This window comes from Chaetura pelagica, unplaced genomic scaffold (assembly GCF_000747805.2).
Source record: "Chaetura pelagica isolate M959 unplaced genomic scaffold, ChaPel_1.0 scaffold191, whole genome shotgun sequence".
NCBI lineage: Eukaryota > Metazoa > Chordata > Aves > Apodiformes > Apodidae > Chaetura > Chaetura pelagica.
Window position 1 is genome coordinate 2,194,089 of NW_009952440.1, and position 15,229 is coordinate 2,209,317.

At 43.1% G+C, this 15,229-nt stretch overlaps 2 protein-coding genes across 2 annotated transcripts in view; both read right to left on the minus strand.

The window, feature by feature from the left end:
• The window catches only part of ZCCHC9 (zinc finger, CCHC domain containing 9), a 13,812-nt gene extending 6,032 nt beyond the window's left edge, over positions 1–7,780 (minus strand). Inside the window, exons 1-2 of the mRNA XM_010008409.1 lie at positions 7,641–7,780; positions 437–467 (exon numbers count right to left, since the gene is read on the minus strand). Of these exons, the coding sequence (XP_010006711.1) occupies positions 437–467; positions 7,641–7,780 (171 nt within the window). The remainder of the gene's footprint in view (positions 1–436; positions 468–7,640) is intronic.
• Positions 7,781–9,489: 1,709 nt separating this feature from the next.
• CKMT2 (creatine kinase, mitochondrial 2 (sarcomeric)) overlaps positions 9,490–15,229 on the minus strand; it is a 17,036-nt gene continuing 11,296 nt past the window's right edge. The window contains exons 8-10 of the mRNA XM_010008410.1: positions 13,905–14,039; positions 13,422–13,547; positions 9,490–9,717 (exon numbers count right to left, since the gene is read on the minus strand). Coding sequence (XP_010006712.1) covers positions 9,598–9,717; positions 13,422–13,547; positions 13,905–14,039 — 381 coding nt within the window. The 3' untranslated portion in view covers positions 9,490–9,597. The remainder of the gene's footprint in view (positions 9,718–13,421; positions 13,548–13,904; positions 14,040–15,229) is intronic.

Genomic DNA, 15,229 nt, shown 5'->3' on the forward strand with positions numbered 1-15,229 from the left:
CCCGCTCGGTGCCCGAGTCCCTCCCCGTGTGCAGGTGAGCGCGGTGCCGCCGCCCCGGGCCTCGGTGGGTTCCTCCCTCGGTGCAGCTGCAGGTCTCACAGCCTCACGTACTGCCCTTTGCACACGGGGGGTTGTGCGGGCGCTGTTATCCCAGTTTAAGTGCTGATGTGGCTCAGTAAAGTCAGGCTCGTTTAGGTGGAGTTTTTGTTTCTCACGGAGTGCGCTGCTGAGGCGCCCAGGTGTCGTGTCCCTGCGTCGTGCAGCAGCGAACCTGGCTCAGCTGAACAATGTACGGTGGGCTTTCTCGGGGGGGTGGCTCTTTGAAACATGATTTAGGAGACGCTTTGCCCTCTCCAAACCGGTCACTAAAGGTTCACTGATCTCCAGGACTGTGTTAAGAGGCCCCTGCTTAGCAATGAAATGAATGTTTCTAAACCAAGTAAGATTTTTTTTCACGAGCCAGTCTTCTGTTCCTTGTGTTTTTAGCACTTTGCTAGAACTTCATCTCTTTCCTGGTGTTCTTGAGCTGATTTTATAAGGACAGTTGGGCACCATGCCTTATTCATTATCCTTAGGATTTGTGTCTCCTTAGAGAAAAAGTACTTCGCTTTGTTTTCCTGAATTTCCGGGCTTTTTGGGCCACTAGAGGGAGGTGTGCGCAAAGCGTCTGTTGGTCTCGCTGTTAAACTGAAGCGTGGCCAGGAAAAAGAAGTACAGGTTTAAGAACAGTTAAAGAGTGCATTTACTGCAGGTAAAAAATAATTTATGTCATTTATAGAGCCACTGTTAATAAGCGAGGAGGTAAAATCGGAAGGAATCAGGATTTCATTTATGAATTTAAAAATAACTAGTTTGCCAGTGTAGTTGCAGTTTGACCCCGGCATGAGGCCCTGGTTACTCCTGCATGGTGCTGCCAGTGAGCCTGTAGATGAGAAATCATGGCCAAAGCTGATTGATACAGCCAGAAAGAGCTGCTAGGAAAACCAGCACTGGCCCCGTGGCCCTCACACATCACACTCATTTCAGGTACACGTGCACCACATCATTGTTAGGCTGTGTTTTGTGAGTAGCCACATATTTATGTGTTAGAAGGTTTTTAGATGGCCATTAGGGTTTTCTTTAAAGAGCTGGGGTGAAGAGCCTGCTAATCTAATCTACATGTCGCGTACGTGGCCAGATTAATTTTATGTATTACAGTGGGTGAGGACTGATTGACTTGTCAAGTGAAAAGACACACACACGTATGTTTGGTCACATCCATCCACGTATGTCCATCTGTCTATCATTTTATTGTCACTAAGTGGAGACAGCATCCAGGCTCCTCACTGCTCCCATTTAGTGCAGGTTTGTGTTTGGCGGCAGCTTCTTCTTTCCACCTTACTGTGCTCCCTGCAGACAGGTCATCAGTTGCAGCACTGGACAGGGAAATGGGTGTAGAGAAAAGCTAAGAACAGCAAAAGCAAGACCAGTGACAAGGGGCTTGCTCTGCTTCCTCTTCTGCTGAAGTACAAAATGTGTTGGCTTTTGTTTCCACAGTCTGAAATGTTGTGTGTGTGTGTGTGTGTCTGGGCATCAACCGTGGCCCTTAGGGTCCCTGGCCAGGTGTACAGGGAGTGGAAAGGGCTATGTAATACTTTTCTACGAAATCAATAAGACAATATTTCGATCACAAATGTAACTTCTGTGATAGTGAGCACATCTGTTTAAATTTGCACTGGTTTAGTTTGTTCCAACTGGCATGAGTTGGCTGGGAGCTCTGCTATACGCCGGCAGCAGGTGAAAAAGGAGCAGGACAGCAGTCATGCAAATCACTGTAAAATCTGGTTGCCTTTTTTTCATGTTTTACTAAGAGATATCAAAACTGCCTGTCCACAGCACGGTGTTCATAGAAGCACAGTCTAATGGCTCTCTTAGCAGTCTTATCTCACAAACATAAAAATGATCCGGAAACTTGAGACAGCAGCATTGAAAATCTGAACCAGTGGCTCTTGTAGCATTTTCAGCAATTGGAGATGAAATCTCCTGGAATATTGTTGTTTGAATAATTTTATATTAGTAACCAGAGAATGAGGAGCATGTGCAAATCCTCTCTCCATCAGAGACACTATTTTTTTAATTGTTCACCCATTATTGTATCAAATAGCCTGTCTAGGTATTGTATCCAAGGCCTGCCTCCATTTTCTTCAGTCCATGTCTGTGGAAGTTGTCCTCTTAGATGTGAAAGAAGCATGCCTTGGGAAGGTGGTAGTCTGGGAGAGCTGGCACAAGAAATTAGAGTAGTTAAATGTCAGACAGGGCCTGTGATGTTAGTTCAGGGAGAGAAAAAGGCAAACAGGCAAGAAGGATGCGGCACTAAGAAATGATGAGTGAATACCAAGAGTAAAAAGTCTCCCTACAAACCCTGGGATCACAGCTGTGCTGCAACTCCTTCAGAAAATTGAGAGGGTGCAGGTATATTTTTGGGGCCCCAAAAAAGACTGCAGTAATTTGGGAAAAGGAATATTAAGATATCTCTGTAGTCTGGTATTTGATACAGACACAACCATGAAGCTGAACATGTCACAGCATCGAGTTCTTTATGAAGCTTGACAAATGACTTTGGTTTTGTCCTGGCTGATTTTCTTAGTGCTCAAGCCCCAGAAAGGGAAGATTTGTCTACTGAAGATGTATCAGAGGCTTTAGTTGTACATACATTTGACTGATGGTGTCTTTGTTCACTCTTTTTTTGCCTTTGTGGTTTGGATAGTTAATACTACTTGCCAGAGTGTCAAGATGTCATTTTCATGGTGGGTATATTTTTATGTTAGCCTGGGGAGAGAAAGGAAAAATTAAAGCCTGTTTCTGTTTCAGTTCTTTTGTATCTTCAGTATTCTGAGGACTTCTGCACAGGGGTTTACTTTCGTTTATTCACCATAAGCTGAACAGATTAATGATCCTTTTTTTTGTTGGCTTTCTTGTCTGTTACATTATTACATATATTATATTTAATCTTAAATCTTAATTTTTTTATTTTATTTTAATTGTTGTAAGAAAGGCTGCATCACTGTCTGTCAGCCTGCTCAGCTGGCCGTCACTCATTTCCATCAGGTTATGTTGCTTGTGGCTCTAATTTTTTCAGGATATTTAATGAGGACTAATGACGTATGTTGCCGGATCAACTTGCATATTTAAAGGTTTATATTTAGGCAAGTGCATAAGTGGCCGAATGAACTGAAGCCTTTAAAGGTTAGCCTGCAGTCAGCTATTTTATTTAATTACTTTATATTGCAAAGAAACACTGCTATTTACTGTATACCAACATGAAAATTGGTCCCTCAGGGCTGCTCACCATCAAAATGAAAATCTGGAAAATGTGGCTCAAGTGAAGTAGGATTATTAGATATGTGCTCCCATGATAGCACAGGAGTTTCCCCAGCTGTTAGTTTTGATGGCAGCCTGTTATGGAAAAGTTTTTTTCACAGGACAACGTGATTTTTGATTTTTCAGAAACATACAGGGAGCAACTGTATCACTTTAAAAGTATATTGCACAGAGCTACACTTCAGCCAGTATCTTAATATCACTGGCATACATTTGGATGCAGGAGGCTCTTTCATCTACAGTATTGGTTGTAATTTGAATAAAGCTGCTGTGATTCACAGAATAAAGGAGAAACAACAGTTTTAAACTTTCAGCAGAAGCAAACATAGAAATATGAACATGCTAAGCAGCAAGGGAGGGAACTCCATATTTCTCATCCCTTCAGTCTTACTCATTCCTGTCCATTGAGAAAAATAGAAATCCGTGATTTCTACAGAGGAATGTCAGAGTGCCAGCAGTCTAGACACACAGTTATTTGCTGAATATCAGCAAAACGATCAATAGCTTTTAAGCCCAAAGTCATTTGCATAACTAGCTCTTGTTTAGGCATCTATTTAACCCTGTTTTGTTGGAGCTAGACACCTGAATACATTTTCATCATTTTCCCCTAACTCTTGAAATTAGTAATTTATCTTTGTTTTCTTTACTGGTTTGGGTTTGAGAAGGTGTTCTGCCTTGTAGGAGAGAGGTCCACCTCCAAATATATACATGTAACTATCTCCATATTTGGTGATATGGATTTAGCTAGGTAGTCTTTTGAACATATGGACCTTTTTAGACTTGAAAAATATAGATATAATTATTTTTAATGTGGGTGTTTTAATGTGGGTATAGTTGGTGTCCATGAGGTGCATACGTTTTATTGATAATTCTGTTGGTGCCCCTGTAGCCAAATGACCATCAGTATAACTGAGAGGAAACTCTGGGTCAGAAAGCAGAGCTGCAAAGCTGGAATGAGAGCTTAGACAGATACTTTGATAAAAGCATAAGCAGAAAACTTACAGACAACATTTTCATTTAAAAAAAAATATAGGTAGCCCCCCGATATCAGCTTGTGACAACGTGTGCACAAAATGGACTAAAATTAACTGACATCATTAATCAACTTATTTTTCTCCTTGTCTAGGGAGCTCTTGGATCCATCTGAGTTCCCAGGAGAATGTCTAGGTGAACAAAATATATATTCATTACCCTTCTTTACTGATAAATTTAGTATTGTAATATACCTGGTATTTTCTCATTAGGAACCCAATTTTCTTCTATAATAATTTGTACTGAGTGAGTCAAAAATCAAGCAGCAGCAATATGCTGTGCAGTAGATGAATGCACATTTGTACCCTCGTGGAAGACTGGGCTTGGTAGGGCTTCTGTACTGTAGGCAGCACACTTCTGTGCATGACATGTCTTCAGGCATCTTTGCAGGCAAAAGAAACGGCTATTTAAGGTCTTTAATCTTTTAATTAAGCCTTAAGCTGAAAGTAAACTGTAAAAGGCATTACAGCAGAGAAATGAACATTAATTATTTTGTCAGATTAGATTCTGACAAAGCTTATTAGGAAAGTAATTCTGCATATAAATATTAGCTGTAATTCTTTCTGCATGTTATCTGCTGCTTTTTTTGATATTTCCAGAGCAAAATGGCATCAGGTCTGGTCAGGTGTGCGTTAGTCTTGTCAGAGTGACAGTTTCATGAAGTCTAAAAGTCTGTCTAGTCATTTTTTGTTAGGACAGCAAATGATTGTGGGTGCAAGGTGTCAGGGGTAAAATCAATTACAACTGTCTTAGCTACAGGCTTGGGTCTTAAGCTTTTAAATCAGGCTTCAGAAAATAAATCAGTTCAGTGCATGTAGTCCCACCTGCCAAGGTCTTCATTACAGGGAACCCTTCTAGCAAGGCATGGATTTTGTTTGCTCTTTCCATGAGTTATGTGAACAGCAGTGCATGGAATAAAGCCAGAATTTGAAGATATCACAGTAGGTCAGTCTTCTGCCACTCTCATGCTACTTTAGGGCACATTGTGTTGTGTTTCTTAGTGGAAAAAAAGACAGTGTTGCATTAAATCCTCCACTGTCTAACAGCTCATATTCAGCCCTCTAGTGATGAATGGACCTTAAAATTTACCGGAAAACTGAAGAACTCCATGCAGTGTGTGTCTGTTCAATAGCTTACTCAGCCACATGAGACCTGCCTGTTAATACATGGAAATTTGTCTTTTGTGTATGTTGTAGGAGCCCAGTTACCAAGTACAGGAAGGTTAGAGCCCTCTTTGTAGAGCATATGCATGTTTTTCTTTGGATCTGCTGTTCTGAAGCATTCCTTATCTTCTCCCAGGTCAGCCCCGCATCTGCTACTCCATGCCCTGAGCTCAGATTTCCTGCCTCCCTCCCCACTCCTGCTTGACTTCACATTTGAGTCACCCCTTGACTTTCCAGTTCCTTAGCAATTCTTCTTAGCCAGGCCGTGGGCTTGTTGCAAAGAACTGGCTTTTCTAGGAACAGTCTGTCTGTGTTATCTTCAGCACAGTTCCAAATGCACTGCAGGCTTGGCACAAATAATTTGGCTTATGAAGCCATGCTTTTTTTCTCCCAATACATGTAATTATGCTCCTGACTGGCTGGGAATTGCCTGGAGTTCGGTTTCACTTGGCTCTTCTGTGCACCTCTCTTCTACCAGTTAGTGTCTTCAGTTAGGCATCAAACGATCTTTAGCTTCCTCAGGCATTTGGTGCCCCTATGATGCAAATGCAAATCTACAGTTTACCATCACTCTGGACATTTAGACAAGGCTTTTATTGTCAGAGGGATATTTACATGGCATTTTCAACACAAATGAATGGTTGGCTATTGGACAGAGGCATCTCTTGCAGATTATTGTCCATTTCCTGGTAGAGCTGAGAGTACAGTGCCCACTTTTCCCTTGTCCTCAAATGGCAAATTCCTCTCCAGTTCTCACCCTGCATGAACTGCCTGATGGACTTTGATGGAGCAGTACTTTTGCTGATCCCTACTCACTGATGTGTTTGTCAACAAGATTGTAGAAGAACTTCAGGCATGGCACATAGCTCTTCTTGGAGTACTTAATCAAACAAATTCCAATGATTTATAAAAAAATCAGTGTCTAAATCTATCAGGAGAGTTTTATTGGCAGAAAAGGATCTCAGCAATGCCAAATGTGTGGCATGGGAGCACCATTGTGTATTTTGGGTTAGTACAGCAAATGAGCTTTTCACCATAGAATCACAGAATGGTTTGGATTGAAACGGACCTTAAAGATCACGTAGATCCAACCCCCCTGCAAGGGCAGAGACACTTCCCACTAGACCAGGTTGCTCAGAGCCCCCTTTAATGTCTTTGTATCAAATCATCATCTGTATGATTCTCTTTCGTTGATAACCTTTTGGGTTGTTGTTTTTCTGCAGCAGCTATTCAAAGGACTACATCCTTGGAAGCAGTGCAGCTGCAGTGTTGCAGCTTTTGAGCTGTCACTGAAGGCTTACAGGAACAGACTCCCATGCACTTCCCCGTGCCTCCCAGGCCCAAGTTGTACTTGACCTGGAGATAAACATGGTTCAAGCAGACAGCAAATTGGTCTGAGGACTGTAATGATGGCTTAGGACTGAGTAAAGATGTCCAGCATAATGTTAGTAGATACCAGACTGACCAAGTTTCATTTAAAATATTAAATAGTGAGATGGAATGAAGAATGAAAATACATAATTCATATTAATCAGCAGATTTACTTTTGCCAAAAGTATAAAGGTGGTGGAGAGAGAAAGACTGAAGTGAAAAATGTTGATGGCAAGTAACAACAAGCCTTTATGATATAATCCATACGAGGGAGAGTATTTTGATTGTGAAGGACACACTTGGAAGCCAACAATGCAGAGAAAGCCACAGTTTAATTGTAGCACAAAATTAATTCTATCAAGGTATCCTTATTTTGTGCGGGCTTACAATTCCGTGTCTGGTCAGAGGACAGGCTGGGCAGAGCATATCTCTGGCTTTTATACTCCTCTGCAGACATTTTGCAATAATTGATCACCAGATCACAGAATTATGTAGTCTGGAGGTGATCAGATCCAGCGCACCCCACTCATCCCACCCCAAAGCAGGGCCAGCTTTGGTCAGATTGTTCATGACCTTGTTCTTTGAGTTTTGAGTATCTCCAAGTCTTTTCCAATGTTTGACCATCCTCACAGTGCAAAAGGTCTTCCTAGTATCTAAGGTTAATTTCCAGTGTCCCAGCTTGTGTCTGTTACCTTTTGTCCTGTCACAGTTCACCTCCAAGAAGAGTCTTTAGCTTGTCTTCTCTGCACCCTCTGATCTGGACAGCAGCTGTGGACATCAGTAAGGTTTCCCCTTAGCCTTCTTTTCTCCAGGCTGAACAAACCCAGCTCCCTCAGCTTCACATCATACATCATGCTCCAGCCCCCCACCCAATTTTGGCCCTGTCCAGGACTTGCTGCATTTTATCACTGTCTTTCCTGTACTAGGGAGCCCAAGACTGGACACATTACTCCAGATGAAGTCACACAAGTACCAAATGGAGGGGAAATAATCATGTCCCTCAAGTTTTAGGCTGCATTCACATGTAGTACAGCCCAGTGTGGGTATGCTGCTGACCTAGGACATGAAGTCCTTGCAAAGAACCTGGCTGCTTTCCCCTAGCTTGTGCTGTTGCATGCAGTTGCCCCATCCCACGTGCAGGACTTTGCCTCTTGTTTTGTTGAACTTCATGAGATGTCTGTAAGCCCATTTCTACAGCCAAATGCCCTCTGAAGGGCAGCCCTGCTCTCCAGTGTACCAGCTGCCCCCTCTTATTTAGTGTCAGCAGGGAACATGCTGACTTGTGCAATGCACCTCATCACCCTGGTCGTTATTAAAGGTATTAAAACTGTATCATCATCTCCAATATCAACCCCTCAGGAATGCTCTTACTAAGCACCTGCCAGCTGGACTTTGCAGATCAGCAGGAGAAAAGCAACTAGAGGCTATAACCTCAGCACATTGTGCTCAAAGCTTAATTTTGTGTTAAACTAAGTATCTTGGACAGCTAACAGTGAAGTCTTTCCAATTTTACTTGTTTGAACATGAAGTCAGCAGAATTCCCTTCCCCTCCCCTGGAGTCACTGTTATTAACCACCATTAAGAAATCTGGTAGCAAAATGATAGGGAATGTTCCCAGCATCAGTGAGAATGAAACAGTAATCATATGGATGCTCCATCCTGCTGTGTATGCAACAGCTCTCCAAGCAAGAAACAAGATCCCACCATGCTGCTGATGTCCAATGGTATTACCATGCTGGTAATTCACCTAGCTCTCAGTTAACTCCCAGTTGTGATTTTTAGTCTGTAGCTGGTTCTGGCCTAGCTTTCCAGTCACAGCTGTTCAGATGTGACCTTGCACCAGGTTGGCGTTGTACTGTAGATGTCAGCTGAGAGGTTTCTGATGAAGGATGCTTTGCTAAGGGGAGTTCCTAACATGTGAGAATTAAACTGAGAGTAGCAAATGTTTTCTCAATGTTTCCTCACAGCTTGGTTTGCATGAGTTTTATAAACTAAACTGTCATTGCTCAAGATGCTACAATGGGCTCCAAAGTGCCACTGGGCAGCATGCCCTACACATGCCTCTACCCACAGTAGCACTGGTCCCTTCAGCAGTGTCATTTTCCTGTCCACACAGACCTAGAAACCTTTTCTGCTGATAGCACTGCCTGTGTAGCAGCAACACAGCACATGCAGCACAGCATGTTTTGACTTTTTTTTTTGCCCCCCCCTAAGACCTGTTGTTTTGAATGTGGTTACTGTGAAACACAGAATGTTTCAATGTGCAGAAAAGGAGCAATCGGTGGCTTCTTGGACACTTACTGGAGAGAAGTGCATCTGTGAATGAAAATGAGGTGCTCATAGGAGACTTTGTAAGTATGGCCATGACTGCAAATGCAGGCTAGAATTAAAGATTTTTGCTTTTTGCATTATTGAGGTAGTATTTTTCTTATCACCAACTAAGAAAGGGGAGCAGTCCCCACAAGAGACCATTCTACAGTGGTTGTGTTGGGTGCATCCCAGTAAAGCTGCACAAAGGTCAGTTTCTGCCAGTTCAGCCAGGCATCTAAGGAGACATCAGGTATCAGGTAGTGTTTTATTACACAAGATATTTATACAGAGATATACAGAGGTGCCCATCTGTCAGAATGGCAACCTTATTTACCATCGTTTGCCACCATCAACAGCAAGATCACTTCCTCCCAAACTGAGGCAGTGGTGGTGGCACTTTAATGTCTTGACCTCTTTCCAGTTTCTTCTCGCAGTCAACTAGATAATTCACCCCATCAATGACAATCTGGACTAGCTCCACCTACAACAAGAAGAAAAATGGTTGTAACAAAAGCTTTATCTAATGCTTTTAAGAGGAAGGGAAAATTGGCTTGTACTGCAATGACAGAATGTAAAGCTGTAAGTAAGGTGGGTCAAGGCATTGAGATCTTAACACTCTGTGGCATGAGAGCGTGGGTCATGGTAGTCCAGTGGAAGCCCACAGTAATTCCCACCTGTTTGCTCTGATTTTGGGCTGCCAGCAACAGGAATTTTCAAATAGGCCCCTATGTTTCCACAAAATTCTGCTCCTGACTCATATTCCTATAGGAACAAAGCAAACAACTAAAAGTCCTTACATAAAATACTTAGGCCTGAGTTAAGACTGTGACCACCATGAAGATGCAGGACCTTCCCCAGATGTTCACTGGGGAGAAACATCTGGCACAGATAGGTGTGCTAGCCTGTTGTGCTCCCCACACTCATGAAGGAGGATGAAGAAACCGGCAGTGCTGTGAGTTCTCAGCATCACCAGGCAGTGCTTGCTGAGGCAGCAAATGCTTTGTCTTTCCAGCTCACATGCCTGTACTGCCCCGGTGCTTGCAGCAGCATCTGTGTGAGCACAGAGTCAGATGGAAACTGACTGGGGAAATGGTGCAAGGAAAGGAAGACAGAGGCTCATTGCCCTGATTCATACAAGCCCCTAGTACTGTTGGGACAGGGAGGATGACAGGACTACCTGTTTGATCACAGCCATTTAGACTGCGTGAGAAAGCTGGTCAAACCAGAGTCTTAAGCCTTCTTCAGAGGCACGGCTCAGAAACAAATATTCCCCTGCAGATGACCATGAACTCTGCTGCAGGCATCCCTTAGCTGTGGGGAAAGATGTCCTACTCTGCTGAGCGTGCTGGCTCCGATGAGGTGGTTTTGCCAAGCCAGGAACCCACATCTTTGGAGCAGAGACCTTTGCCCTAAACTCATGATGGCTGGACATTATCCATCACTCCTTTGTTTTCAGCTCTTGATATACACTACCAGGGATGGGATTAACTCCAGACCCAGAGCAGCACCAGAATTTGCAGTTCTACATGGCAGGGGGTAGTGGTGGCTTTATAGCCTTTTACAGTTGCTGAAGAATGCAAGGTGCTTTATCCCCAGCAGACTTTCTCCACAGGAGGTAACATGTGAGGACCACAGGCCCTGTGGTATTGTTAGCCCGCAAGCTATGGCACTGATTTTTCTTAATCTTCCTGAAATGGTTCATTAGCAACCTTTAATGACTGGCCTGATACAACTGAATGTGAAGACTAAATCCCATTGTCTCTTTAGTGTGACAGTTGCTGATTTTCAAGGGATTTGTTTTTACTGTAAAGCATTTCAGTGGTTTAGCAGTTTATTTTGTTGTCTTTTACAGACCAGCTGTTTTGGGAAATCAGAGGTCTGAATTTACAGCCTCCAGGAGAAAAGGAATTTCATATTAAGTTTGCATTGACCAGTAACTGAAACAAAGCAAAAATACAAGCAATTTTATCTTGCACCTTTGGGAACATAATTCAGTTCTATAAACACATTTACCACATAATGGAATTTATTTTATTGTGTACTGAAAAAAAAAAAAAAAAGTTATAGTAAAACATTTCTATCCCCTTGAACTTGTCTTGTCTTATTTAGATTTCAAAATCTTCAAGGTGGGGATTGTATCTTATCAGTTGGCTTAATCTTATGAATCCTTGCTGTACAAGGAGCCACTGACTTCAGCAAAATTTTAAGCAAAAATTTGCAGGCTTAGGCCATCTGTCAGTAGAACACATGCCATGTAATCCTTTTGTGTAATTAGTGTTATTTTAGTATAAAGCGCACATGATAATGCTTCAGGTATTAATACAAGTCACACATTGTTAATGCAAATAATACAGATTAATAGCTTTTCATTCCTGTTTGTTTTGCTTTAGATCCAAAGGAACATAGCTGCCTACATCTAACTCCAAAATTTAATATTTCCAGACCCCTGCCCAAATGCCACCTGGCTGAAGACTGTCAAGGGCATGTCTGGATAGGAAAGCAGAGAAGAGCTGACCTGTCTATGTCTCAGGGGCAGAACACCCAAGGTGAGTGAGGAAGCCAGCTGACTGGCTGTCAGACAGTTTGCATCTAATTGTAACCCAGGGTGCTGTTTGTGTTATGAAAACCTACAAAGAATCAGGCTGAACTTGGGTGTTGTGCTCCAACAGCAGGACCAAACTGCACCCCTGTCTAAAGTGCCCAAGCCTCCTGGGGCTGTTTGGGATAAAAACACCTGGACAGTATGATTTTTTGACATCAAGTTTTAACTTGATAAAGCCTCCAAGGTGATAAAATGTTGCTGTTGGGTAAGCAGACATCCCTTCAAATCCTGACATGTGCAAGTAGGTTGGCATCTGAGCCCAAATCATGTATTGGATTGCTGGCGAAGCAAAAGGGACCTCAGGAGATCAATCCCACCAGGGTCTGCCTGGTTGACCATAGCTGAGAGGTTACAGCATGCACCAGGGGAGTGAAAGATGCAACCTCTGTTCCCCATCTGCTAGCAGAGTGCTCAAATCACTGGACTTACAGGGTCTTGCAGGGTAAATTTTAGTCTCAGTTGTTCTTGACATGGCCAAGGCTGAACACAGCCTTGGTCTTGATGAGGAAAGGGTAGCAGTGGTGGTGCCACAGGACTTGCAGCCTGGGACCTGGAGTAAGGGTTTAGCTCAGCCAGAGCTAGTGGGGAGAAGGCTGCAACTCTTTGACACAGCTGTTTCTACCCCATCCTCCAGTAGATTTGCTCTTAGGAGCTGTTCTGCTTTGTAAAATAGTTAAATATGGAACTGGAATGAGGTCTGGGACCCAAGCCTCCCAGGAAAGCAACAATACCACCAGGCTGTAGGGTCATTTCCAAACTCTGGCACAACAAATACTCATTCAAACTGAAATAGCTTCAAAACAAATGTCTGAGATGAACCCATCTCATCGTAGCCTAAAGCCCAACTGGGAGAGCTCAGAGCTGACAATTTTTTTTTCCCTGATTTAAGCCTAGTTCTCCTGTATCCTTTGCTCAGTGCCACACAGGACATGTGAAGATGGCCCCAGCTCCTCCTCCTCAATTATTTTGGAGTGAAAGGACTCCAAATACTAAAAGGAACATACCTTAAACCAGTCTTGCTTTCAGTACCTGATTCTCCAGGTGGGTTAAGACGTGATCCCTCCTCCTTTCCCTGGCATCTTGCAGCAGGTACCACCCGATGTATAGTAGTTAGTTTATTGCCCTCTCTACAGCTTAGAAACATGTCTCAGCTCCACTGCAGAGACCACTAGACACTGGTCTCATGGCTGGGCACTCCAGCAGGCTGGCAGGTCTCACAGTTTCTGCTGTGATGCTGAGAAACATCACATCCTGAGGGATGCATGGTACTAAATCTTCCCAGCACCTGCATGCTCCCAATGGAGCTGCTCCCCATGCAGCACGTGGTAAGAACAATTCACACTTGCAGAACTTGCTGAGGGTTGGGTTTTTGTCATTGCCATAACAGCAATACTTGTTAAGCACTTCATGCACGCTAATCATTTTTCTTTTTGCATTGGTCTAGATTCATCTGGAGTAAAAACTGCCACGGCCCTGCTGAGGTCAGTGGAGTAAACCCAGCCAGAGGGAAACTGACTCATATCAGTACGGATCTTAGCCAAAAAGCAAGGACAAAAACAACCCACAAAAACCCAACAGGTTACCTCGGAGCGACCCATGCGATCCAGGTTGGAGATGTCGTACACGTCTGCTACAGCTGCTGTGTCCACCCCACCAGTTCCACGCTTCTGCAGACGCAGGTTCTCCAGGATTTTCGAAAACCTGGGATCCTATCAGAGGAAACAGGTTTGAGCTTGTTGCCTTTTACCCTGCGTATTGTGCTGAGTTGTTGCAATGCTATGATCCATGCCTTAATAGCATCTCCAGAAAGACAGGCAGAGATGGATAGTTTTCTCTGCCCTTGGCTTACAGCCTGTCTTGATGGCTGTCTGCTGAGTAGATTAATTTGCATAACAAATACAATAATTTGCAGAATAAAAGTATGCTCCATTAGTTGTGCATTATCCCGGGGACCTTGTTACACATCATGCTAATGTGCAGTCACTGTAAGCTGTCATTTTTCATTTGTTCTTTTATAGATCAGAAGAGCTGACTCGTGTCACTGGCCTTTTAAATGATTTATGTACCTTGCTAAGCCTGGGCAGCTTGACATGGACTCCAGCACGTAAACCAGTTCCCAGGTTGGAAGGACAGGTCAGAACATACCCAAGGCGCTCATTCCACATGAACTCCCAGCCCCTTTCTTTAATTAATCTTTCCACCTGTGACAGATTTAAAAAAAAACACAACAAACATCAAAAATAAAAGAGGACCATACAAATATCTTCTTTTAAGGTGTCTGCTTATAGCTGAGATTCTTTTCCCCATGTGTCTGTGTTGATGATGAACTTCACTAACACTGGTGGAGGTGCATAATTTTACACTTGAGTACAGTCTGGTCTGCATCTGATGCAAATGTTTGCACTCCTCTGGTACCAAGACCCCTAGTGCATATTACAAGGTTTTCTTCATCATTTTCTCACAACCCTTGGCTTGCAGACTCCTTATCACTTTATCTAAAGCTCCCTGTGGTGGTGTTTTGGTATAACCTTAGCCCATGAAGCCGTATCTTCACATAAGAATATGACTTTTGCCACCCATTTCATGCATGGGTTTTTTTGGAGCAAATGTGCAACACACAAGCCCAAAGGACTGAAACACTACGAGGCAAACAAAAGCAGCTGAAGCTAGGTTTTGTGTAATTTTCAAGGTGATGCCATGACTCCTGGGGGAGGACACATGACTTCTAAATGCCCACTATAAACACCCACACTTTCATGGTAAGGAGCTTGTATATAATGGTCTTCATGAGTAAATCTCTAGAAAGGAAAGTGAATTAATTATCCACAGAAAAATCACAAGGGTCTAGTTGCCTTTGAATAGGCTGGCACTCTGCTCACTTACCTACACTCCTGGACTTACTTCTGCCATCCATGTCTTCCTCCTCTATTAAAGCAACTTTTTCTGTGCCAGAGCAGTACACAGGGCTTCACTGGGCTGGAGCCAGCCAGCAGCTCTACCTGGGTTGTCTAGACAAAACGTTTAATCCACACCCCATTTCATGAGGCTTTTTTTGTCTTTTTGAATAGTGATACCAGGAGCTCTGGAGCGTTTTTAGTATTTTAATCACAAAATCCCATATCTCCCCAAAAGTAGTGAGCCAAAGGGTCCTAAGCTCTATGTTCTATGTATGACCTCAGCAGCTTTCACTCCACTCCCAGAATCAGTGATGAGAACCAGGAGGCTGGGCCAAACAAATGCTTAATTGAAGCAAATCCAGCAATCCAAATACAACACTTGATTTAGGCATTGTCACAGCCCCTCAGGCACAAAATGGCAAAAAAAGGGATATTTCTTTAGCCATCCTGTGCTTAAGATTTTAAAGGAAAAGCTGCAAAGACATGATATTTAT